General features: G+C 44.0%; 1 protein-coding gene across 1 annotated transcript in view; it reads right to left on the reverse strand.

The window, feature by feature from the left end:
• Positions 1-1117: 1117 nt before the first annotated feature.
• Positions 1118-26820, reverse strand: part of CLMP (CXADR like cell adhesion molecule) — a 108152-nt gene continuing 82449 nt past the window's right edge. Inside the window, exons 3-7 of the mRNA XM_090291762.1 lie at positions 8060-8261; positions 6797-6964; positions 6218-6340; positions 5532-5673; positions 1118-4624 (exon numbers count right to left, since the gene is read on the reverse strand). Coding sequence (XP_090147888.1) covers positions 4324-4624; positions 5532-5673; positions 6218-6340; positions 6797-6964; positions 8060-8261 — 936 coding nt within the window. The 3' untranslated portion in view covers positions 1118-4323. The remainder of the gene's footprint in view (positions 4625-5531; positions 5674-6217; positions 6341-6796; positions 6965-8059; positions 8262-26820) is intronic.

Consider the following 26820-nt stretch of genomic DNA (forward strand, 5'->3'; position numbering starts at 1 on the left):
AGTCTCTTACTGAGGTGATGTCTTCCCTGCTATGGCTTTTATGAAAAACTAAGGGAGCTGCTATGCGGAGACGCTGTGAAAACACTACGGATGGGGTGCACCAAACAATAGGATCTAAAATTTCGGCCTTGTCACTCTTAAGGGCCTTTAATGCGGTGACAGCGTGTTCTTTCAGACCGGCAGGGCGGCCCAGAGGCAGAGGGGCACACCCGAGCGCACTCTCTTCGCTTTGCCTCTGGCGGGGAATGTCGGCTTTACTCCATGCAGGCAAATTCTGAACGTCACCCCCCTCTCAGGCAGTTAAATCTACATGGTGCTTTGACAAGGCTCTGCTTTCATTTGTTACCTCACTTAATCGTGGAAACACTTTTCTGAGCTATATATGATTCACCCCTGTGTTAGGAAAATGAGGTTCAGAGTCGTGGGAGGTACCCAGCTGAGCTCCAGGCAAACCCAGCTCCCTTTATTCCAGAGCCCGTGGTCTCTGTGCAGGTTCCACGGGAGTGTACTTTCCTCCCCAGAAACACGCGGTCTCCATCTCCAGAGAGGGAGTGCGCTGCCGCAGGCTCCCTCGGGTTTCCGTGGGACCGGCATCTTCCTTTTCCCACCCCGTTTACTAAATACAATCTGAACTACACCCTATATTTGGCAGCTTTTGTAATCTGAACTACTTACAACATTTTAACCGTCAAGCCAGTGGAAAATAGAACTGGGGCCCAAATCCACTGGTTTGGGGTGTTCCACCGAGTGGCAATGATGACCCAAGGCAGGACACGTAACCTGTGTTTCTTTCTGATCCCTCTCAAAATGCCTTCTAGGACAGGGACTGTGTTCTTATGAAATAGAATGGCTCTGAATTTATCTAAAGGCCAGGGTATGATGACTATCCTGTCCCCCCCTCTTTACATGCACAGGGTTTTGAACACACGTAGTATCTAAAATTGAGGTCTGGAGGCAGTGGCGGCGCCTGAGGCCCAGGGTTTCTGCCGCGGCGGTGGGGTGTGGTGGGGGAGGGGTGCGTTGGAATGCGGGCCACGGGCCAAGCACTCTCAAGTGCTTTTCGCATGTTACCTCATTTAATTCCGTGGAGGGTTTTTTCAGATTTATTTGAATCCCTACTGTTTACTTTTCTGTTGGTATTTTACCTTGGCATAAAATACTTGCTTAGTAAATATCGTAATTTTGATCAAGTCCTTAAGAACAGGAACCCTGCCATGAACTTGCATCACTTGGTATCGCCAAGTGCTTCTTAGCATCTTGCCTTGTGAGAAATGCGTGCTTGGTATATTTGTGACTGAAATGAATAAATAATAGATCACATTCAGTCTGAGTTCTTCTGTTCTTCAGCTGGCAGAAAGCTAATGAACAAATTTCCAGTGTAGGTTACATGAGCTTCAGCCTCTCTCTACAGTATCACCTTTACTTATTTATTTTTTAATTGCTGATACAAATGCATCTGTAATAAATATTTGGTTTTTGTGATCAAAGTCCCGATTACAAGGCAACTTAGCACTTAAGATAGAAATATAAACAGCTTAACAGAAATGAAGCCAAATTATGTCTTTTTGCAACAGCAATTCTGAACTTGTTTTTTTATACAGTGCAACAACAAAGGCATCAACTTCATTAATTTACAGTTTTAAGTTTGGTTTATATATTTTATTGAAATGGTTATTCTCTAAACATTCACATCATTCTGTCTATATCTCCTTCTTACATTTTTTCTTCTGTCATTTAGTTGTTTTATCCTTTGTTTCACATTCAAGAATCAAATTTATTTGGCTTGCAAAGTTAATGGAATGTGGTTTGAAACCAGCAGTGGCTCAAACTTGATCTCATGCCCAGATCCTGTCACATCTGAACCCAAAACCCTGACTCAAAGAGAAGTGCACTGTCATTGCTAAGACTTCAGCATCTTCTCTTGGAATCTTCAAACCCTAGAATTTCTCAGATTGTAGGTAGTTATCAGTTTTGTGACTTCTTTGTAGACTTGTAATGTGGACAGATTTCTGAAATAGTCTGGATTATTCATCTGGTATTTTAGTTTTCTGATAATTACATTTTTAAATAACCTAAACATTCTTCGTATGCAAAGGGGACTGATTCCTACTTTCAAAGGCTTGGACGGGGGAAACTTAGGTTCAAAGGTAGGAAATAATGATCACAGCAAAATTGCTAATGATGGGAGAGCTGCAGCCTCCATAGCGTCCTTGTTTGGCTCAGGTACTCTGGGAATGAGAACTCTCAGTCTTACAGAGCAGAAGTAGTGATACATTGCTGGATATCACTACCAGAAGAATAAAAAAGTAAAGTAAGGGATTTTATGTCTTACAACAAGGCAGTGTTAGTATAAAACATTCCAAATATGCTAGTAGCCCCCTCATATTAAACTAACACCAGGCATTCTTTACACTACTTCATCAGTGTCTCTTTCCCAACTTTAGAGTAAGATAAAACCCGTGAAAATTTTCACCCAACGATAAACCCCTGTTTTTTACAGGGCTTTAGAAGGAACTGCATTTGCCCTATGTGAGGGCACTGTTGCAAGAATTAAATGTAGAAATCCGAAAACCAGAGATATAGGACACAATCCCACATCAGCCATTTCCCTTTAAGCATCTGATTCCCATTTTAGAAGCAGTGGTTTCATCACCATATTCAGCATCACTGTTTCTTTTCTATAGGTTGCTGCCCTTTTAATGATAAATCTTTTGCTCTACCAATGATCTGCCATTTTCACTAGCGTCCTTGAAGGGCTGTTTCAGATTTTGAATTCTTGCCAGGGGATGAATTTGAGTAGCAGAGTAGTCAAAACTATTAAAAGGGCAAGTTAGTGTATTGGAGGCTGCTATTTTGGGGGTTTCTTTGTTTTTTGTTTTTTCATTTTTCAGACATCTGTTTTCTCCCATGAATCAGCTCTTCTGAGAGCTATCCTGGTGAATCATTCTGCTAATTCTTTCCAAGATGTTGACAATTAAAACGTGAATAGGCATGAACCCAGACCTTTCCTGCCACTCACTAGTTAACCTCACTATCCCCTCCCAGAGTGTTAATTCCATTTCCTTGTACTCCAGAGCTAGACTTCCTTAGAGGCTAAACTGGTAACGGACTGAACTTCTCCCTCTGTCTCAACTTCTAAGGCAGTGCCATTAGGAAATGTTGGCAAAGCTGATCTCCCTGATAATTTAAGGCCTAAAATCATTAAAAGTCCCAGGTTCATGTCCCTTTCTAAAATGAAACAGAAAGCTACAAGTTTGGTTTGGTTCTAAACTTCCTTATATCATTCTGTGACATTAAGAAAATTGGTCTAATCTCCCGTTCTAGTCTAGTAGTCTTGAAATTCTGGTTTTGTATGTTCTCAGGAAAACTATCATGGTAGTTCTGGAGATCTTTCAGCATCTTTAAAAGATCTCCTTTTCACGTAAGATTTCTTTCTAAGGACATTATGAAATGACATGTAGTGAATGTTTTCATGCTCCAGAGATATCCAGCAGGGAAGTCCCTAGAGACTTCTGATTTGAGGGAAAACCCACAATTGTTCCAGTATACATTTCTGACATTTGTCAGTGACCCTCTGAACATCATTAAGATGAGAAGTTTTTCACAGTCCCCTGTCACACATGTTGGACCCTTTTTGTTCTCTTATGGTTCAGTGTAAGTAGGGGAAAATTAGGGCTGGATAGAGTGGGAGGAACTCAATTATTCTCCTCTGTTCCCATTATTTCAATTCCTCTTGAAATTAATATCCAAACCTAATAATTAATGAAGTCAAGACAGAATAGAAGAGACGGTTCCTTTTTTGGAGTTTCTCAGAAGCGGTAATCCCAGTACGGTGGGTGGTGCAGAAAGGTGTAATATAAGGCTGTGGGTTCCGCTTGATCTGGATAATCACAATGATCCAGTTTGCAGAAAGGCCTAGAAAATCTATGAACAACACCTCATTTGTTCTCGGCAACCCTGAAGTGAAGTACTGATACAGAACACCTCCAGTGAGAAGTTGTGCCTGGGTTCGCTTCCTCTTTCCCGGGCCTTGCTCACCTAGGTCCTGCTCAGTGAGCACACAGCATTAGACCCCTGTGCTTTCCCCTCGTCTGAGGGCAGATGAGTCGCCGTTTTGGAGATGATGGGCTCACACCCTTGTCCTTGTTGGGTGCCCTCTAAGGAGCGTGTTCCTTTGAATCTGCCCTGTGCAATGCTCCCTGCTACATCGGTGATCTCTCGTATGACTGGGCGGATGGTGTGGCTGGTGACTGGGCTGTGATGACTAGGAAAGTCCTACGTGCAGACTCCCAGGACTGCCCAAGAGTCCAAGTGCACCGTAGTTCAGACAGTTTGGAGGGGTCGGCCCTGGCCGGGCGCCGTGCCGGGCATGGCTTCCGCCTCCGTAGGGGCAGCAGGGTGCAGGCCCACTGGCTCAGCGCCCCGCCCCTCGGGCCCCGCTCGGCCGTGCACGCGGGGGGCCAGCCGGGGCCGCGGGGCCGCTTCCGAGGACAGTGTCCGCTGGCTGCGGGCTGCGCTGTTGGCGGTGGAGCGCGTGGACACGGAGCCGGAGCCCGAGCTCCGGGAGCCCGAGGACGAGGAGCTCGGTTTCACCAGGCGGGCTTTGGGCGCCTCGGCGTCTTCTCTGAGGAGGAGAAGCAGCAAGGGATGTAATACTGGCAAGACTGGGATCATGTCCACTGTGGGTGCTTCCTTCTGAGGTTCCCCAATAAACTCCTCAAGCTGCCATTAAGGGAACACCCCATTTTCTGAGACTTAATGTTAGGCTTGGGCAAATCGACCCTTTGTCAGCCCACAGAGCCACCCTTTGCTCTGGGAGAATATGCCCCCTCCACTGATCTGGTCTACACTGCACGCCCCTGGCTTTGGGGCCTGTCTGCCCAACCCTTCCGTGGCCCATAGGTTGTGCCCGATGCGCTTTGTAAGCAGAAGGGAATCAGAAGTAATGCAAAATGTATCTCTTTTTTTCCCCTCTAAACATTTAGTGTTTCCTAAAAAACCAGGACATTCTCTTACACAAACACAGTACAGTGATCAAAATCAGGAAATTAACATTGCTACAGTGCTATTGACTAACCTCCCAACCTTATTCAAATTTCACTATTTGCCGTAGTAAGCCTTTCACAGAAATGAAAATCCCAGATCAGGCGTTACATTCATTCGGTTGTCAGGCCTCTAGTCTCCTTCAGTCTATAGTACTTCCTCAAACTTTCCTCATCTTTTGTGACCTTAGCATTTTTAATGAGTTAAGGCCAGTTTTTACAATGTGTCTCAATTTGGGTCTGACATTTCCATGATCAGATTCAGGGATGCATTTTTGGTCAGAACATCAAGGAAGTGACCTCTTACGTCTGTTGAGGATAGTTTCACAATAAAGCCAAGGTAAGCCAGACCTTCTGTCCTAGGCTGGAACGCCTTACCTACCAGATTCCTGGCCAAGAGGAAATGGAACCTTAATGTTGCCTGGTCACTGTGGAACTGACCCAAGAGCGGAAGCCTAGTAGAAGAGGAGATTTTGGAGGGAGGGTTACCGAATTTCATTAGGTCTCTCTTCTTCCTCATATCGCTCTTTGTCTTTCCTTCGGATCAGCAGCCACACCAGGAGGAAGATCAACAGCGCACCGGCCACCATGCCTGTGGCTGCTCCTGCGATCATGCCAATGCTTTGTACATCTGTTTTCTCAGAAACAAAAGCAGAAATGAAGTGAAGCATAAACTAGGAAATACACGAACCTAAAAACCATCAGCCTGGACAGGATGAGTATTTCCAGATCTTTATATCTCTCTTCCTGAGATCCCCATTTACCCCATCCTGGTGCGTAACTATCTTGCTTGATGTTGAAGGGTAGTAGAACATGCCACCCAAAATAGGCCTCTGTGACTTTAAGATTATTTTAAGCTGATTATTTTTGAGAAACTGCAGACTCAGGAAAAGTTCTGAAAATGGAAGTTACCCCTTTATAAAGGAGATCTCCATTTGGGCCCCTCCTAGATATAATAAATTTCTGTAGGGAGCTGGTAAATTCACACATAACTAAGTATAGAGTTAACTATAACAGTTGAATGGTCCCTGCAACTACTGAATTTATTTTAGTGATAGCCATGTTCTTTTGGAAATAAAGACTTTTACTTGACCTTACTCTTTTTCGTGGTTAAACATGTTTACACTGCACCACAATGCAAAAAGAGAAACATAGCGTCCCCTCTAGATACTTACACTGCACAGTGACTCGCACCACACAGCTCTCCTTCCCGGCCTCGTTGCCTGCTGTGCACTGGTAGAGCCCAGAGGAGGCCATGGTGAGGTTCTGCAGCAGAACGCGCCCTGGGTGGTTGTTGTCTATGCAGGCAGAAAGAATGACCGTGCTTCCCTTGGTGACAGGATCTTTATTTATTGTTTACTTGATTACATCATTGACCTAAGATTCTCTAACACAGTTTGCTTAGGATGACATAGATGATAGAACAGATCCCATTTTGGAACATGGGAAGAAAGGTGAACCTTCTTTTCAATGATAGTGAATCCTCAAAAGTTAGAAAAAGGTTGTGAACATTTAAGGAGTACTAGCCAAGATAATTAGATTTACATGGTACATTTCTTTCTCATGTCTTTTACCACTTTTACAATTCATTTGAGGAAAGAAAAGACAGTCCCAGTTTAAGGATGAAAAATGGAAGTTCAAAGAGGTTCATTAGTGCACTTAAGGCTAGACGAGTTGCTGTCAAGACCAGATTTAGAATTCATGGATAGAGTACTGTTCTGTTGTCTTAATGAGCTGACAGAAAGATGACTTACCAATCCTGGATTTGGGAGGCAGATATTCATCCTCTCCCTCCTTCTCTGGGATTCGCTGCCAGTTATACAAAATGGGCTTCGTGCCAGAGGATGACTCACACTGCAAAGTCAGGTCACTTCCTTCTGTCAGTTCTCCTTCCAGCTCACACTTGGGCTTTGATGGTCTCACTGGGAAGGAACAAAAAGTACTGAGTCAAAGATCTCCAAACAATAAATTCCATGGAACAATTATGTCCTGTTGAGTTGTTTCTCCAGCCATTCCTTATGGTTAATTTTGAGTGGGGATTCAATAGTCTTACCTAGTTACCTAGCCACGTGTTACATCAGTCCCAGATATACACCCACCTCTGTCCCTTGTACACCCCCCCCCAATTCCAGCTGCTTCCAGTGATGCTGTTGTAATTTTCAGAGGCTGCCTCAGAAATTATATCATTACTTCTCAAAGAAGAAATATTTTAATTGGAAATTTTAGGGAAGTTAAGTTTCATTTTACTAATACTGATACAAGGATAGAAGTTCATAAGTTTGGAAGCTATTAAGTAGAACTTAGTAGCTCCTGCTGTTAAAAAAAAAAGAAAAAAAGGACTTTCCTAGCTGGTGTGGTTCAATGGATTGAGCACCAGACTGTAAGCCAAAGGGTCGCTGGTTCAGTTCCCAGTCAGGGCACATGCCTGGGTTGCAGGCCAGGTCCCCAGTTGGGGGCGTGTGAGAGGTAACCACATATTGATGTTTCTCTCCTTCTCTCTCCCTCCCTTCCCCTCTCTCTAAAAATAAATAAATAAAATTCATAAAAAATGGATTTGTATCACATCTGAAAGATTAAACTTAAATGTAAGGATATCATTCAAATATTAGAGATTTAATTTTTTATTTTTTTATTGATTTGAGAGAAAGAGAGAGAGAGAAAATCAATTTGTTATTTCACTTATTTATTCATTCACTAGTTGCTTCTTATATTTGCCCTGACCAGGGATGAAACCTGCAGCCTGGATGTATCAGGCCAGTGCTCTAACCAACTGAGCTACTTGGCCAGGGCAATCTTTAATTTTTTTTAATGGGCTACCAAGGAAAATTGTGATCATTTTTTCTTTTTTCATTATGGCTAAAATACAGAATACACTTCTTCCCAGGGAACTAGAGTAGGTGACCTCTGATTATAATTCAAATACAAAACAAGAACTTTTGTAGCACCATGATGCGTTTGACTGTCCAGACTTTATTGATAAGATGTAGGTAGGCATTTACTTTGGCACTCCATCTTACCTAAGACTTTTAAGATGACATGGCTCCACACATAGCGCCCTGAATTCTTCACCTTGCAGGTGTATCGGCCCTCATCACTGGGCTTCAGAGGCTCAATTTGCAGGGAAGCGTCTCCTGCCAGGAAATTGGAAGCAAAGGCCACTCGGCCCTTCTGTTCCTCAGTCAAGTTACTGTAGACATGATGGTTGGAGTAAGTGATTACCTGTGGGACAGACCAAGGCAGAGGGTCAAGCAGTGTGGTCTCAGCCCTGCTCTCCTGCTGCTGATGTTAGGACAACGAATGGGAGTACTCCCGGTGGAACAAAGCAGTCAAGCCTGGGGCTAATGCTAAGGATCCAAGAGACCTGTTCTAAATAAAGTGAGAAATGCAATGTTTGTCTAGGCCTTGCTTTTCATTTTAAGAATAATGACACCTTATATTGGTGTCGCATGTTAATTATAAAATAATAATTATTTAATTAAATGCTCAGAACTATTCCATTTTATAGGTAAGGAATTTTAAATGCGAGTTACATCATTACAGCTAAGTGACGGAAAGAAGGAAATGCACAGTAAGTACACATGGTATTAAGGGTTGACTGAGGAGAATGGAGAGAATAGAGGGTAAGGATGGGGAGCAAGAGTTAGCTTCCCCTTTTAAACGTTTGCATATTCTACCAATCACATGTGATTTACCCAAAGGACGCTACAGGGTGATTTACATCTAGTTTATTTTTCACAAAATTTTTCCAGGTAATTATTGTCTCCATTTCACAGACAGGTAGCAGAACCTGATGTGAACATGTCCACCTAAGCCATCTAGTTCATTGCTCTGGTATACCACAGTTACCTCTCACCTTCCTTTTCCTGTCTGTGTTTATTTAAGTACTCATTAACTGCTCTTTCAGAACGTTGGAAATGAAGTAGAAAAAGTAAAACAACAACAAAAGAAAAAATCAATTTGTTTTGTTAATGGTTAAAATACAGGTCTGTATTTGACAAAAAAAAAAAATTAAGGCGTTGATAAATGGTGATGGGAGAAGACTTGGGGTGGTGAACACACAATATAATATACAGATGATGTGTTATAGAATTGTACCTTTGAAACCTATGTAATTATATTAACCAATGTCACCCCAATAAAGTCAATAAAATGTTTTCTTTTAATTCAGGTCTGGCCCTGGCTAGTGTGGCTCAGTGGATTGAGCACTGGCCTGCAAACCAAAGGGTCGCCCATTTTATTCCCAGTCAGGGCACGTGATGGGTTGCGAGCCAGGTCCCCAGTTGAGGGCACATGAGAGGCAACCACACATTGATGTTTCTCTCTCTTTTTCTCTTCCTTCCTCTCCCTCTAAAAATAAATAAAATCTTAAAAATAAATAAATAAAATAAAATAAATAAAACAGCTACAGCCAGAAACGTGCTCTGCAGATTCGCATACACTTGTGTGCCTTTTGTTAGTGCCCTTCTGTGTATCTGGAATCCTCCCTCCATCTCTTCTCCCTGCCTCTGAGTCTACTCATCTCTCAAAGCCTACCTCAAATGCCACCAGCTCCGCTGGGACATTCTCTGACACAATTTCAAGTTCATCTTTACTTTTTCTATGTTTTCACTTCTCTCCTTGTTAATCCTATTAGATTATAAATTACTTGAAGACACGTAGGGGGTTTTACTTGTCTGAGTGTTACAGAAACAGGGGAGTCCAAAAATCCCCAGAGTTTGCTGCTGGGGGATGGGGAGAAGTAAGCAGCTTTTCAAATGCTTCCACATGCCTGAGGCTGGTGGCTACTGTCTTTCTTATGCAAATAGCTTTAATGCATCCAAAGCCTCAGGCAGATGGGAGGGGTCTTGAACCAGGGGACGGTATGGAAAGCACACAGAGCCTACATAAGGTTCTGTGAATGGGCAGAACTGTTTGCAACGCCCACTGCGTCAGATGATGCAGTCAGGGATATATAAGCAGCTGCAGACATTTTAGCTGAGACTCTCTCTGGCTCTCGCTTGTGCTCTCGCTCTGAGATTCTCTCAAGCTCTCGTTCGGGCTCTGGCTCTCACTGGCGCTCAGACTCTCTCTGGCTCTCGCTCGTGCTCTCGCTCTCTCTCGCACGCTCGCTCTCGGGGTCTCGCTCTCGCTCTCGTGTGCTCCCTCCACGTGGCTTGGTGAAGGGGCCTTCTCCATGTGGCTTGGAGAAGGGGTCTCCAGGCTGCGTTAAGAGGCTCTCGCCATGCGGTTTTGAGAAGGAAAGGAGATCCGCGCAGTTTGCAGGAAGAAGACAGTTTGCAAGGAGGCTGAGAATCCAGGCCGTTCTGCATTGAGAGCTGGAGGGCACCACAGCACAGAAAGGACCTCCCCAATCAGAATTGAATGATTGGCAGCTGCTGGTAAAGCTGAACTGTGTTTGGAAAGTAGGGAAACGGTTTCTCTGACTTTTCTAAAACTAGCCTGGTTTGGAAGGGGGGGAGGCAAGGATATGTGTTTGTGGGTATTTTAAAGAGCATAAGACTTAACAACAGAAATCTGCAAATAACTAAATCTATATAACTGTTAAATAAACAATTCTTTTTCTTTTCGCTAAACTCTGGTATTGAGAGTTATAATTTTGGCGGCGGGCAATCGGGCCCCTAACTTAAAGAGCCCGTGGGTTTGTTTTCAACTGGAGTAGCCCAGGGGTTCTGTAACATGAGTAGCCTCTTCTTGACCTGATGGGAAGCACTCATTCCATAAATATTTGCTGATGTTTAAATTAAATGAGCTTAAGAACATGACTGCTAAGTGGTAGGGAGGAGGACCCTGAAGTAGCTTGAAGTCTTGGTGGTTCGGTCAGCAAGGGTTCAAGAAGGGTTGTGATGCAGACAGAAGAAAATTCAGTAAAAATCAAGATTTTTTTTTCTTTTCAGTTAGGGAAACAGAGACACGAAGCTCATGTATATTTTATGGAAGGAAAGGGCACAATTTTTCCCACCTAATTTATTAATCCACAGTGAAATCAAGGAAGGAAAGCCAAACAATAAAATTGTGTCAGACCTGACACAACCCAGGCATGTGCACTGCCTGGGAATCGAACCAGCGACCCTTTGGTTCATAGGCCGGTGTTCAATCCACTGAGCCACAGCAGCCAGGGCTGTTTTATTTATTTTTATTTCATTTTATTTTTAAAAATGTTTTTTCTCCCTTCCATCCTTCCTTGTCTGCAGTTGTTTTAAAATGTTTCACTTCTACTTAAGCCTTCAACCCCATCTTCAATTACGTGGTGCTTTGCACTCATTACATGCTTTTAGAAAAGATTTGAAGCCATCCAATGAAATGCCCGTTAATTCTTTCTCCATTATGGAAAACTCTTCAGTCTCATGCATTTTGCCCTTACACCTCTCTGAGAAATGTCTCTTCTTTCTCTGCATGTTCTGTTTCTTGGGCTAACATTTATTGAGCTCACAGTCCTGTGGACCTGGAAACAAGCACGAATAAGTTCCTACTCTGAGGAACCCAGTCTTGTGAAAAAAAAAAAAAAAGAGAGAGAAAATTAAGATAAACACTGTAATGATCGTGTACTTAGAACACTTTCAACATACATTTTTGCCCTCTCATTTCAACACCACCACTTCTGTGATAATTACCATATATCCGTATCTCTGGTCCCAACATATTTTTGAGCTCACTTCATATTTCCGGCTGCCTGGCGGCTGTGTATTTCTGTGCCCACCAACCTACCCCACATAGTAATGTAAGTTAATGCCAAGTTAATATTAATGTAAAACTCACATTAGCTCTTTTCCAGCTAAAAAGCTTTCATAGTCCCCAACAGCTCTGAGCGATGGCTAGACTCAGACTAGAATCCTTAAAGTTCCTATTTAGTCCACCTCACATACCTGGGTGCAGTCAGATCACGTTATTTCCCTTTTTTAAATATGAGTTGTGCTAGCTTTGTACTCACAGCCACTGCATTTTTCTATTTGCAAACTCCCTTTTCACCATCTCTCCACGTGAAGACTCCCTCTTCATTCTTTTATTCCCAGATCAATGTCAATTCCGTATGAAATCTTCCCTTGTATGACACTGGAATGGTCTTTTTTCTTTGCTCTTGTCCACAGCACTTCTTTGCACCATTTTTATGTGAGAGAAATTGGGAGAGACTGGGCAAATAGGTTGCTGGGTCCTCTTTCTCTAACACTGGGCGTGCCCTGGGGCTCCCCCCAGGCATTCTGAGTTTGTCTTTGCCCTTGGTTGTCTTTGGCGAGCCTGTGTTGCCACACCGCAGCCCTTTAGTCAATAAACATCTACGAAAACATACTCTGTGCTTGGCACTATGCTACAGATGATAACAATACAAAGAAATGAGTTTTATAAGTAAGCGCTGTTAGGGACCAGGACATCCCACCGCAAAATATGCCACTTTGCAGAGGCTAAGAATTAATATCGTTTGAAGACACTTGAGCCCTGATTGGTGTGGCTCAATGGGTTGGGTGTCCTGCAAATTGAAAGGTCACTGGTTGGATTCTTGGTCAGGGCAGATGCATGGAATTGATGTTTCTCTCTTTCTTCCTCCCTTCCCGCCCCACCTCAAAAAAAAGAAAAAGAAAGACATTTGAGCTTCTGAAATCCCTTATCTGCCTGAAATAAGGGCCTAACAAAAGAATTTAAATGTCATAAATCCCTTCCCCCAGAGCAACACTAATCTCTTCTGGGGGACCAGTTACTGGCACCACACCCAGACAGACACATCACAACCTAGCATGTCTCCACCTATCTTCCTAAGGACCCATTTATTTTTCCAAAAAGCCATTTGCCTTTCCATAATTTCCCTTTCTCACCTCCCACTTCCCTTATTAAGTTACACATATGAGCCCAGATCCGAACCACCGGTTATAAACTTCTCTGTCTTGTTAATCTTATTGGGAGTGCCCCAACCTCAGAACCTGAAAAGATTTTTTTTTCCTCTTCTACAGTCCTATTTATTTTTGACATTTTATTTTTACTTTTTAAAATTATATGTTATTGATTACGTTATTACAGTTGTCCCAATTTTTCCCCATTTGACCCCCTCTGCCTGGTACCCTCTTTCCTTCAGCAATTCTGTTTCAGAATGGGGTCCCCAATATTTCCTAGAGCCTGTGGTTGGGGTATGGGGGAAGGGGGCAGCTTTCAAGATGCCTTTGCACATCTGTGGCTGGTAGCTAGTGTCTTTGTTACGCAAATTGCTCTAGTTCTTCCAAGGCCCCAAGGAGATGGGAGGGGTTTTGACCATAGAATGGTGAGGAAAGAGCAAGCGGGACCTATGCAAGTTTCTGCGAATGGTGAGAACTGGTTACCCTGCCCACTGTGGCACAGGCTGCAGTCAGGGATTTAAAAATAAGGCGGCAGCCATTTCTAGGGGGAGCACTATGTGGTTTTAGAAGGAAAGAGAGGTCCATGCAGCTTTGAAAGGGCAGAGAGAGAACCACGCGTGATCCAGTGCAACACGGCACATGTTTTGCTGGACTGTTATACGGAGGCTGATGACATCGTACCCCGGATCCTGAAGGAGACAGCTGACAGATCAGGGGTGGGAACTTCTAGGCATGGTTTTGGTTTATAGCCTTTTGGGGAGCAAAGGAAGTGCTGGGTTCCGTGGCAGAATAGGGTTCTGAGCTGAAGTGCTCCCAGCACCCCGCCCCCCCCACCCCAGGTTGGAATATTGTAAATAAAGACCTGTTTTCCTCAACACTAATTGCTGGGTTTTACACCAAAGTGCCATGTGAAAGAACCCTTTTTCGCTTGTTAACAATTCCCCGCCCCACCTTAGTTCATGTCCATGGGTTGTACATATAAGTTCTTTGGCTTTTCCCTTTCCTATACTACTGTCAACTTCCCCCTGTCTAATTTGTACCAACCAGTTATGCTTCTTAGTCCCTGCACCATTTCCGCCATTCTCCCCCTTCACCCTCCTCACTGATAACCCTCCATATTGTCTCCATACGTATGATTCTGTTCATGTTCTGGTTGTTTGCTTAGTTTTTGTTTTTAATTTTTACATTCAGTTGTTGATAGTTGTGAATTTGTTGTCATTCTAATGTTCATAGTTTTGATCCTCTTTTTCTTAAGCCCCTTTAACATTTCATATAATAGGGGCTTGGTGATGATGAACTCCTTTAACTTTACCTTTTCTGGGAAGCACTTTATCTGCCCTTCCATTCTAAATGATAGCTCTGCTGGAGAGAATAATCTTGGGTGTAGGTCCCTGCTTTTCATCACTTTGAATACTTCTTGCCAGCCCCTTCTTGCCTGCAAAGTTTCTTTTGAGATATCAGCTCATAGTCTTATGGGAACTACTTTGTAGGCAACTCTCTGCTTTTCTCTTGCTGCTTTTAAGATTCTCTGTTTATCTTTAACCTTTGGCATTTTAATGTCCCTCTTTGGGTCCAACTTGTTTGCGATTCTCTGTGCTTTCTGGACACACAATTAGGGAAGTTTTCTTTCATCGTTTTTTCAAATAAGTTTTCAAGTTTTTGCTCTTCCTCTTCTCCTTCTGGCATCCCTATGATTCTGATGGGGGACTCAACTCTTGGAAAATTTCGGTTTCAGGTAACAGCTAATAAGCTCAGTAATCAATGTATGTAAAAAGCTATTGTTTCAGGACCGTTGACTCCAGGAGACCATAAGCAGTTCCGCCTTTGTGCCCCACGAGGACTGCAAGCAATCAGGATGGCATCTGAGCCACTGTGCTCCAGGGTGAGGTGACCACCACCCAGGACACAAGGACTACTCCCCAGGACACAGATGAAGGAACGCTGCAGCTTTTATCCAATTAACCTTTTCCTTGACTTCCAATCCTCTTACCTACACTTTTTTTCTCCTTAAAAAAAGGGTCCATTTATAATGGAATTTAAGATGGTCTGTTGGGGTACAAACCCACCTTTTTCTCAGATCGCCGACCATCTGAATAAAGCGCCATAAAGATCCAATTCCTGTCTCTGCTTGTTGGGTCTGGCAGGTGACAGGCAGCACGGACACCAGCGTTTCCGGTTTCAGTTAGGATGCTGGTACAATTGGAGATGTCCCAGGGGCTTCTTATACTATCCTCAGTTTTTTTTGAATTCTTGTTTCTTCTTGCTGTTCTGGTTTAATGTTTATTCCTTCTTTTTGTTTCAAATCTTGGATTTGAATCCTAGCTTCCTCCCCTTCACTGTTGGTTCCCTGTAGATTTCTCTTTATTTCACTTAGTGTAGCCTTCATTTCATCCTTTGTGTTGTTGCTGTACTCAGTGAGTTCTTTGAGCATCCTGATCACCAGTGTTTTGAACTCTGCATCTGGCAATGAGCAAGCAGTTGCACATATAGCTATCTGATGTTCAAGGGTGAGGCCTGGACTGGAAATTTGCATTTGGGAATAAGCATGTGGGTTGCATTTAAAGCCCAGAGACTAGATAAGATGGCTGAGGGCATGAAAATAGAGGCTAAGAGGAGGGAAATGAAGGCTCTCCAAATAGAGATGATCTAAACACAAAGATGAGAACTGTGAGCAAAAAAAAAGAGAGGGGGGTGCTATGGAAAGTAACCTCATAGAGTGACCTGATCATAAATTCCTAGTTGGAAAGGTCATAGTCAGGGTAGTCACGTCCCAGGCATATAGCTTTGTAGTAAAAGGGTTACCTTTGCCTTAAGTAAGCCCTGTCCATCGTTTACACTCTTGAAAGAAGCCATAACCACCCTCAAGAAAGCACATAATCTTATTCTGTTCTGTAATCCAATCCCAGCCTTCCTTTCTCCCACTTTCCTATGACTATGGTCTTCCTTACATCCCCTCTTTGCTTTCAAACACATAAAAAGTGTCAGAATACAGAGAGGTAGCCAGGATGCAAACCTAGTCACACCAACAGGATATGCTAATCAACCTGGTCAGAAGACAAGATGCAAACGATCTACTGCATATGCTAATACGACAAACACCCTCACTGACAGGTGCAGTTGGCAAGTTTAAAAAGTGTGCCTGCAGAAGTCAGGGTGGGGCTCCTACAGGCCAGCGAGGAGCACCGGGAGTCCCCACTCCCCGTTCCCCCATCCCTTGCTGCTACAGGCGCTTGAGTCCCTCCGGGCTGCCTCTCCCCTCCCTCCTTCCCCCTTTCTCCCTCAATACACCCGCTGCCTGCCCCCATGGTGGCCTCCGGGAGTCTCTCAGCAAGGCCGCCCTGAAAAAAAGAAACTGCAAACTTATTCTCTGAAGCATTTGTCTCAGTCTGTTGAGATCTTGCTTCCAGGTGTCTCCTCTTTTGGGTTCAAATGAATTTATAAACATTCTCTGCAGGTTTGGATGTCCTTACATGGACAGAACTACCAACCTCAGAGTCAAATGACTGGCGCCTTGGATTGCTTTAGGTTTAACATTCAAGTCCGGCCTTTGTTTATATTTGCAGCCTGACCTCTGGATGACAACTCCTTTCTCCCCATCTCTAGCCAGGGGAGGAGGCCCTAGGGGAGTGGGGGCAGGGGAGCAGCCTTCAAGAGACCCAATTCCCCTCCTTATCATATCCACAGAGGATCTCCCCCTAGACCCAGTCTGAAAATTGGCCCCTAACCCCCACATACACTCTAGGGAGCTGCCCCCTAAACATATCTTCAAGCTGAGGAATATTATGGAAAGTACAGGAAATGTATAATTTCAGTCAAATGTCCGTGTTTACTCCCAGACAGACATCTTGTCTTGCATTTCTGCATTCTTTTCCATAGAAGCTGCAAGTTTTGAAGGAAGAGGCAGAGAAAAGGAAGGGAATTTTTGCTGTCGAAATCTTAGGTTCAGATTCTAGCTCTGAAACCTATTTTGGGCAAGGGCCTTCACCTTTTAAAGTCTAAAAGGTTTAGATTACAACTTTATTTTGAAGATGAATTAAGGCTTACTTCTGAAACAGGATACAGATCTTCCTCACAGCCAGTATTTTGGGGGATGAGGAAGGCTATAACACAGCTTTTAGGTATTTTGTATATCTATGGCAAGCTGGTAAATAGATAATAGGTGTGCCAATGCCCCAGGGCAAAAGGTGTATGTGACTTTCAGGATTTAAAAGAAGGGTGAGCAGCATGTTGGAGGTGTGCCTTGATACAGGGATGTGATGGGGCAGCAGGTTGTAGCAGTCAGGTGTGAAGCAGCTATGCAGTTTGGAGTCAGAATTTGACCATATGGGCTAGTAAGAAGGCAGGCATGTTGCTTTGATCGTGCCTGCTCTAGCTGTCTCCGAAGCCACCGGGAACTCTGCCTTGCAGATCCGGACTCTGTCTGGTCTCTTGGAACTCGGGACATAAGGAGAGGACATCACCGTGTGCTTTCCTGGACTATTCTATGGAGGCTGAGGATAACATACCCCAGACCCTGAAGGAGAGAGCTGACAGATAAGGGATGGGGAACTATTGGGCTTGGTTTTGGCTTCTAGCCTTTTGGAGAGCAAGGGAAGTGCTGAGTGTCATAGGAGAACAGGGCTTTGAGCTGAAGTGCTCCCAGCCCACCAAGATTGGAATATTGTAAATAAAGACCTGTTTTTCTCAACACTAATTGCTAGGTCATATACCAAGATGCCATGTGAATGCGCCCCGCTTTGCTTGGTAACACCTCTGCTCAAATATAAGAAAATTAGTTTAACAACTCTTATCCTGTTACAGAGCAGGTTCCCAAAAGCCTGTGGTTCGGGAAGGGGATAGCTTTCAAGACGGCTTTGCACATCTATGGCTGGTAGCTAGTGTCTTAGTTATGCAGATGGTTGGTTTTTCCAAAGCCCCAAGGAGATGGGAGGGGTTTTGACCATAAAATGGTGAGGAAAGAGCATATGGGGCCTGCGCAAGGTTCTGTGAATGGTCAGAACCAGTTACCTCATTCACTTTGTCACAGGCCGAGGTTAGGGATTCAAAAATAAGGTGGCAGCTATTTTGCAGAGTAGAGAAATCCACGTGATTTGCAGAGAGGGAACTCAACACAGTTTGCGAGGAGGTAGAAAGAGAGCACCATGCGGTTTTAGAAGGGAAGATGTTACAGAACCCCTGGGCTGCTCCAGTTGAAAACAAACCTGCGGGCTCTTTAGTTAGGGGCCCGATTGCCTGCTGCCAAAATTATAACTCTCAATACCAGAGTTTAGTGAAAAGAAAAAAGAATAGTTTATTTAACAGTTATATATAGATTCAGTTATTTGCGGATTTCTGTTGTTAAGTCTTATGTTCTTTAAAACACCCATAAACACATATCCTTGCCTCCCCCCTACCAAACCAGGCTAGTTTTAGAAAAGTCAGAGAAACCCTTTCCCTACTTTCCAAACACAGTTCAGCTTTACCAGTAGCTGCCAATCATTCAATCCTGATTGGGGAGACCTCGTCTGTGTTATGGGGTCCACCAGCTTTTAATCCAGAACCTCATGGATTCTCAGCCTCCTTGTAAACTGTATAGTTAGTCCTTTTGTAATCCGCACAGTCCGCCTTAACCTTAGTTAAATCCGCACAGTCCGCCTCAACCTTAGTGAAATCCGCACAGTCCGCCTTAACCTTAGTTAAATCCGCACAGTCAGTCCGCCTAAAATGTCTGCCGCTTATTTTTAAATCCCTGACTACATCCTCTGATGTAGTGGGTGCGGTAACCAGTTCTGACCATTCACAGAACCTTACGCAGGTTCTGTGTGCTTTCTCCATACCATCCCCTGGTTCAAGACTCCTCCCATCTACCTGAGGCTTTGGATGCATTAAAGTCATTTTGCATAAAAAAGACACTAGCCACCGGCCTCAGGCATGTGGAGGCATTCTGAAAAGCTGCTTCCTTCTCCCCATCCCCCAGCTGCAAACTCTGGGGTTTTTTGGAACACCCCTGTTTCTGTAACAAAGAGGTCCATGCGGCTTTGAAAGGGCAGAGAGAGAACCACGCGTGATCCAGTGTAGCACGGCACATGTTTTCCTGGACTGTTATACGCAGGCTGATGACACCGTACCCCAGAGTCTGAAGGAGACAGCTGACAGATAAGGGGTGGAGAACTTCTGGGCATGTTTTGGCTTCTAGGTCTTTGGGGAGCAAGGGAAGTGCTGGGTCCCGTGGGAGAACAGGGCTCTGAGCTGAAGTGCTCACTGTCCTCCCCACGTTGGAATACTGTAAATAAAGACCTGTTTTCCTCAACATTAGTTGCTGGGTTTTACACCGAGGCGCCACGTGAAAGAACCCCCTTTCGCTCTGTAACAATCCTACCGACTTCACAGGATTATAGTAAGAATTCTTTCGCCCAGTGACTGTGTAGTGACCAAGCACAGTGCTTGGTTCTGGGTTTAGGAATGTGAATTAGAAGTAAAACAAAAATTATCAACACAATGGCATTCAGTCAGAGCTTTTGTTTTGTTTTGTTTTTACTTAACACGCATGCATGTGGAATTTGTATTGTACTAGGCACTGTTCTAAATACTTCACAAATATTAACTCCTTGCATTTAAGGGGAAAAATGGGACAGGATATAGCAGTAAGTTAAAGACAAGATTAAGGAGATTCAGGAAGTGAGTCTTTCCCGTAAATGGCTTAGACTGAAGGCCATCCTTATGTTTAATAAATGGTTGTGGAGTTTCTTTATGAAGGCCATGCATACATCTTAATGGCATACATCTTAATGTGAAAGTGGGGCCCCAGGGGTTAATTCTGCTAGAGTGGGGTGGCTTTGCAGCCCTCCTGCAGTCACTGATTAATGACTGCATTTCCCAGGGAGAAGTTCTCAGCGCCAGGGAGAGGTTCCCATTCTATTTTGATCCTTTAACACGCAGCCAACCTCCTGTGCCAGGCTGTGACCAGCACCATTTCTGAGTCATTGCATAGATCTATCTAACTCCTAAAACCTAAGAACTCTGACTCAGAAAAATACACATAGCATTGTTTTGCAAATAGTTCCATAGGGTTTCTATCAGTTGATGTAAAGGCCTGTGATTCACAACTCAGACCAGAGGGGCTGCGATCCCAGCCCTCCTCCCATATGGTACTTATTTTACATGTTTGCGGTGCGGCCCGTGTCCTTTGTGTGCACCCCGTAGCAGGGTTAAATTTCCAGGGGTGGGGAAGCCTGCTTGGAGGAAGTGGCCAGAGAAATGCCAAACTGGTGGGACAATGGGGAGAGGAAGAAATACATTCGCAACAGGAAAAAAGCTTTAGAGTTTTATCTCCTAAGGCTAAAAGTAGGGGCTGATGTTTGAAGATAGAATAAGCTTGGAACACTTAATAGGAGCTCAAGTCATGTTATGTTCTTCTTTCTGACTTTTTCTTATCTATGAACCCTGTACAACAGATGAATAATCACTCATGAGGAAGTCACTTTATGCTTTTTATAGAAAAATGAAGAGATTCTAAGTGTACAGATCAGTAAAGACCTGGGTCACTTAGGAACTTTGGGGTTTCGTGGGCTTTGGCAGTTTGGTAACCCTTTTTGGTTTGGGGCATTTCTTGTTCATTTTAATATTTGGACTAACATCAGAAAATACCTTTCTCGTGAAAGGTATATTTGACTTTATTTATTTATTTTAAAAAGATTTTATTTATCTTTAGAGAGAGAGAAGGGGAGGCAGAAAGAGAGGAAGAAAACACCAGTGTGAAGTTGGTTGCCTCTCACACACCTCCAACCAGGGCAATCCAGGCATGTGCCCTGGCCAGGAATCGAACTGACAACCCTCTGATTCACAGGCTGGTGCTCCATCCCGAACAACACCAGCCACAATGGTACTTTAGACTTTAGAGAGCCTTAGTAGGTGTGGACTCTAGCAGCTTTATTTACTTATTTATTTAATAATAAGAGAAAGTTTAGCCCTGGCTGGTGTGGCTCAGTGGATTGAGGGCTGGCCTGTGAACTAGAAGGTCACTGGTTGGTTCCTGGTCAGGGCACATGCCTGGGTTGCAGGCCAGGTCCCCCGTTGGGGCGTGTATGAGAAGCAACCAATATATCTCTCGCACATGATGTTTCTCTCCCTCTCTTTCTCCCTCCCTTCCCCTCTCTCTGAAAAGAAATAAAATATTAAAAAAAAAATAAGAGAAAGTTTATTTAGAAAGCTATAGAGGCAAAAGAAGGGCCCTCGGCATTTAAGAGAGAAAGGTGAAGGTCCGGGGCCTGGGGGGAATCGAGGGCTGGGGGCCAGGGTGGGGCATGGATGGAGGCGAGGCTTCTCCCGTGGGGAGAGAGCGTGGACTCCAGCTGTTTTAAACCAGTGATTTTCAACATTTTTCATCTGATGGCACACATAAACTAGTCACTAAAATCCTGTGGCACTCCCTGGTTTGTATATTTTCTTGAGTCTTTTAATAAAATAAAAGAAAAAAAAAATTCCACGGCACACACGAAAATATATTTTTTGCTGATGTGAAAAAATACAGGTTTAAATTGTATTCATTCGTACTGACGGCTACTCTGTTGGCTGTTGCCATTTTTGCATTTGTCGATCTAAGGGAAAGGAGGTCAGGGCCCCGACTCAATACCGCATGTGTTAAAAATTCTTGTGGCGCACACCAGTGGGAAACCGCTGCTTCAGACTGTTAGACGTACAGTACAGGAGGAGCTTTCAACCTTTTTGAACAGACTCACATTAAGAAACGCATTTTTCTTCATAAACGAGCACGCACGCAGCATACTCGTATGAACTGAAACATGCGTTTCATGACCTAGTGTATGTGCCACACACTCAGGCATTTTCTAGTCTGGGCTCAAACGAAACGCCTGGTCCTCAGCATCCACCTCGGGTCCTGATTTTGAAAACAGCTGCACCAGGCGGGCAGGGTGTTGAGGGAACTGCTGGGAGGTGTAATGACCACATTTGAACAGGGTTCCTCCAGCACAGCTGTGCGCCCAGTCAGTCAGCTAATCTTTTCATCTTTAAAAAAAGAAATTAATTAACCTTTCTAAACCTTAAGGTCCCCCACTGTAAAATGGGCCTATCCTACTTCACAGGATTGTTTGGAAATGAGGCAGTGAGCCCTCACAATCGCTTTCACGACTCTGATGCTGCATTCAGGAAGCCCCCCAAGGTACCCCAAGAATGTGATTGTCTCGTACACGTGTGCAGTAAAGCCTCCCGGGCGGCAAGCTCCCGGCCGCCTCATCTGTGCGCGCTGCGGGACAAAGCGCAGCCTCCGGAGGTGGCGCCCAAGCCGGGTCCGGCCTGAGCCACACCGGTCTCCGCGCCCTCACCTTTCGGAGGAGGCCAGTCCCTAAGCCCAGTGTCCCTTCATTCCAAACAATGTCGCCTGCTGAGTCTTTGTCTTGGATCGTGCTGTCTTCTCCTTTTGAAATGTCTTTCCCTCTTTTATTTTTGCTTAAACAACACTCACACAGGCCCCCAGACCAAGGTCAGGAGTTACCTTCTGGGGACACAGGCTTTCCTGGAGCCTGGTCTTCTTTCTCCCCTTTCTCCAAAATCCTGTCCTAACATTTTATGAAGGAAAAAGAGACAACTACATGTATTTCACATCTCTGAAAAACAGAGATAACGGCTCCAAAAAAATCTTAACATAATTAAATAATTCCTATTTAATGTGAGAATTCACATACACTGTGGACACGGATTGGGGCTCAGTTATGCCTGTGCAATTTGGCTCCGTTTTTTTCAGACTTACATCGAATCTCAGATGCTGTGTGTCTCTTTCTTATTTCTAGTTTTAGAAAATGTAGTGCTGGAGAACAATGAACATAAATTTAATTCTTTAGCAAACAAACACAAAATTAAATATATGAATTACAGCTGTTGAGGGGGCTGTTTGTCTTATGACATTCCTGGTGGACCCGTTCCAGATGCATTTTTAGCCAGAGGAGGCAGGCCGATTTGTTAGGATTTGTATGGAACAGATGGGTCAGCTCAGCTTTCTGGCAGTCGCTCTGCCGTCCCAGGCCCTGCATAGCAATTGTGAAACTGACTGAGCCGGATGTCAGCCCCTCTGTCCCTTTTGCATCAGGATTTTTCTTGTCAATTTAAAGAGAAAGGGGAAAGGCTGAGGGTGTGGCCAAGAGGTTTGGCATGGAGATTGGAACGTTCCTATCTTAATTCCTCCGTCGGAAAACTAGAGGGAGGGTTCTGTTGTGTGCTCCTGACTGACCCTCAGGGAAGTGACCTCTCTTACTCCGGAAATTCCACTGTTTCCATTGCTGGAACCAGGAGGAACATTCTGGAGTCCTAGTGGCCGTCCTATCTAGTCTGAAAGTCAACTCTTCCTGAACCTGCTTACCCACCCCAAATGTTCCCTGCATATCTGAGCATCTTAGACAAGAGGGATGAAAACTTCTCTGCTCTGATTAAAATGCAAAGATAGACCTGGAATCTAGGGCCTTGGTTAGCTCACCTGAAGCACCACGTCTATTCCAGCCCTTCCTGTCTTCTCTCTCAGCCACCCTCACACTCATGCCCAGCTCCCTGGCAATTCAAAAGCTTTGGTAACTACTTATGAAGTTTTAATGCCTTCATTATATACCAACTGCCCGTGGCTATAGTTTCAGCCCTTATTGTAGAGCCTGGAACTGTTTAACTCATACTGCTTCTACTCAAGCGCCCCTTAAGCCAGTGTGCCACACAGCGCCACAGTGATGGCTTTAAAATGCAGACATGGACCTCTCACTTGTAAAATCCTTCAAGAACTCCATGGCCTTGTAGGGAAAATTCTAAGCTCCCTAGTGTGGCCTAGGACACCTTTCATGTTCTGGTGCTATGTCTGCTGGCTCACCATCTGACCTCACTTACTCTAGCAGCTGATGGTTTCCCAGAATCCCCAGCCTTCGGTCTGTGCTCCGTGATTTCCTCAGGGCAATGCCTTCTACCAGCACACAGATGTGCCCTTTTATTTTCCTAGTATGTTTTTTTCAAATGTACCTTCTTACATGAAGCCTCTCCCCTCCTCCAACTACTCTTGGCCAGTAACTCCTCCTTTGTATTTGTCTAGAACACTCTTCTTATTTCTGTCATGATATTTACCTCTTCAATTAACTTTTTCAGATAGAATGGGAATCCATATTTATTAAATGTAACTAAATAGCCATGGCTGGTGTGGCTCATGGATTGAGCATTGGCCTGTGAACCAAAAGGTAGCCGGTTTGATTCCCAGTCAGGGCACGTGCCTGGGTTGTGGGCCAGGTCCCTGGGGGCAGGTGGGGGGCAACTGATCAATGTCTCTCTCCCCTTTTCTCTCTCCCATTACCTCTCTCTAAAAAATAAATAAAAATAAATTTAACTAAATAGGTTAAAATTTTTTTTTTGAGGTAACTGGTTTATATTAAGTTGATTTTTAGTTTTTCAATAGTGAGACTTCCGGCCAAGATGGAGCCTTAGACAGACATGCTCCGTCTCCCTCCACAACTAAGAAGGAATACAACTACCACAAAACCAGAAATAACTAGAAGTACCAGAAAATAAAGCTACATGGAAGTCCAACATATGAAGTTATAAACAAGTGGTGCTCGCCCAGACGGGTAGGAGGGGCGAAGCTGGGGCGGAGAGATCAAGTGTGCTGGTGGCTGCAGCGATGGACAGCGGTAAGCACAGACACCCGTATTTAAGGGGAGGCAAGAAGTGCTTGGGGAGCACCCCCGGCTGCAGACCAGACCTGTCAGCTTGCGATTCCAACGCTGGGGAAGGCAGACCTCCATTGCCTCGGACTGTGAGGGCCGGAGGGCGTGGGGATGGAGGAGAAGGCTCCCAGTCTCTCAGCAGACAGTGAATGGCAGGAATCCATATTGGACCCCCACCCCCACAGAAAATGCCACAGCATGGCGAGAAGGGTCACCCAGTAGTGATGAGTGCATGGGGCTCCACCCCCTATAGTGCAGGAGGTGTGTGAGCCCCACCCAGGAAGCAAAGGTAAACACAAAACTGTCAGGATGGCACAGATCATGATAGAGATCTCAGTGACACAGCTGACCAGACAGCATATATATAATATAACAGCTCAGCAGATAGGAAATCTTTGAGGCACAGTTCAGAGTTTTGGTTATAAGAATGCTTATAGACTTAACAGCAGATCTCAAACAAGACGGGGAAGGAATGAAGGCTAGTCCTGCTGAAATGAACAAACACACATATGAAGCTAGTGGTGAGGGCAAGAAAACCAGGGATCAAATCAACAAATCGGAACATAGGGAAGGAACAGTCAACCAGTGCAGAAAGAGGCAATGAAAAGTGAGGAAAATGAGGAGAGGCTCAGAAACCTATGGGACAGCTATAAGCAGGCCCACATCCAAATCATAGGGTTGCCAGAAGGTAAAGAAGAAGAACAAGAAATTGAAAAATTATGTGAAAAAATCATGAAGCAGAACTTCCCTAACTTGGGGAAGAAAATAGACTTACAGGTCCAGGAAGCACAGAGAGTTCCAAGTAAACTGGACCCAGGGAGAACCACATCAAGACACATTATAATCAAAATGTCAAAAATTAAGGATAAAGGGAGAATCTTAAAAGAAGCAAGAGAGGAAAAGAGAATTACATACAAAGGGGTCCCAATAAGACTATCAGCTGATTTCTCAAAAGAAACTCTGCAGGCAAGAAGGGACTGGCCAGAAATATTCAAAGTAATGAAAATCCAATACCTACAGCCACAAACACTCTATCCAGCGAAGCTGTCATTCAGAACAGAAGGGCAGAGAAAGTGCTTCCAGGACAAAGTAAAACTAAAGGAATTCATCAGATCCAAACCACTGTTATATGAAATGTTAAAGGGACTTGTTCAGGAGAAAGAGGATCAAAACCATGAACATTAAAATGGAAACTGTATCACAACAACCAACAACAGAAGCTAGAGAACAGAAACAGAGGCAGACTAAATAGGCAACGAGAGTGGAAAAAGAATTATGGGTATGGGGAACATATTGGGGGGAGGTCAGTGGGGAGGGTGAAGGGGAAAAAGGAGAAAGATGGTACAGGAATTAAGAAGCATAGTAGGAGGGAGCGGAGTAGACAGGAAGATGTTGAGAAGAACTATATGCACAACCAATGGGCATGGACTAAAGGGGGGGGGCAACTGGAGGGAGGGGGGTCACTGGGTGGAGGGGAAAAAAGGGAAAAGAAACTGGGACAACTGTAACAGCATAATCAATAAAGCATATTAAAATAAATAAATAAATAATCTCCTATAGTGCCAATCTTTTTCCAGCATCAGGTTCTTTGCATAATTAGTTCTGTCTGGAATAACTTTCTCCTTGATTCCTTTTTATTTTCTACATAGAACATTATAATTTTAAATTATTTATGAAGGTAATATAGTTAGTGGTTAATAGCCCAGGTACAGACGTCAGAATGCCTGATTTCAAAATGCAAAATGGATGACCTTAAACAATTTTCACACTTGGTGTGTCTATGTGCATATGCTTCCGTTCCTTATTTGTAAAATGGGACTAATAATCCTCTGAAGAGTAAGTTAAATTACATAATGTGTGCTAAACGGACTTGTGCCTGGCATGTACTTAATACCTATTGTGCTCTACTTAAAAATATGTATATTTTAAAATTACTGAATGCCATTTACCTTGGAACATTAAAAAGCTAAGGACTCTGATATTTTCTTTTTTAACTTTTATTAAAAAAATTTAAAATGTATTGATTTGAGAGAGAGAGAGAAACATCAATTTGTTGCTCCACGTACTGAAGCAATTCATCGGTCGCTTCTTGTCTGCACCCTGACTGGGGAACAACCGTGGTGTATTAGGATGATGCTCTAACCAGATGAGCCCCTTGGCCAGGGCACTGATGTTGTCTCTACTCTTGTATCCCAGTCCCTAGCATGGCATACCAGTGAGTGCAGGATGAATTTGTGTGATCTGAATGACTGAAGAGAGGACAATCCTTACTTT

The sequence above is a fragment of the Furipterus horrens genome, unplaced genomic scaffold (genome assembly GCF_987537825.1).
Source record: "Furipterus horrens unplaced genomic scaffold, mFurHor1.1.pri manual_scaffold_11, whole genome shotgun sequence".
In the NCBI taxonomy this organism is placed as follows: Eukaryota; Metazoa; Chordata; class Mammalia; order Chiroptera; family Furipteridae; genus Furipterus; species Furipterus horrens.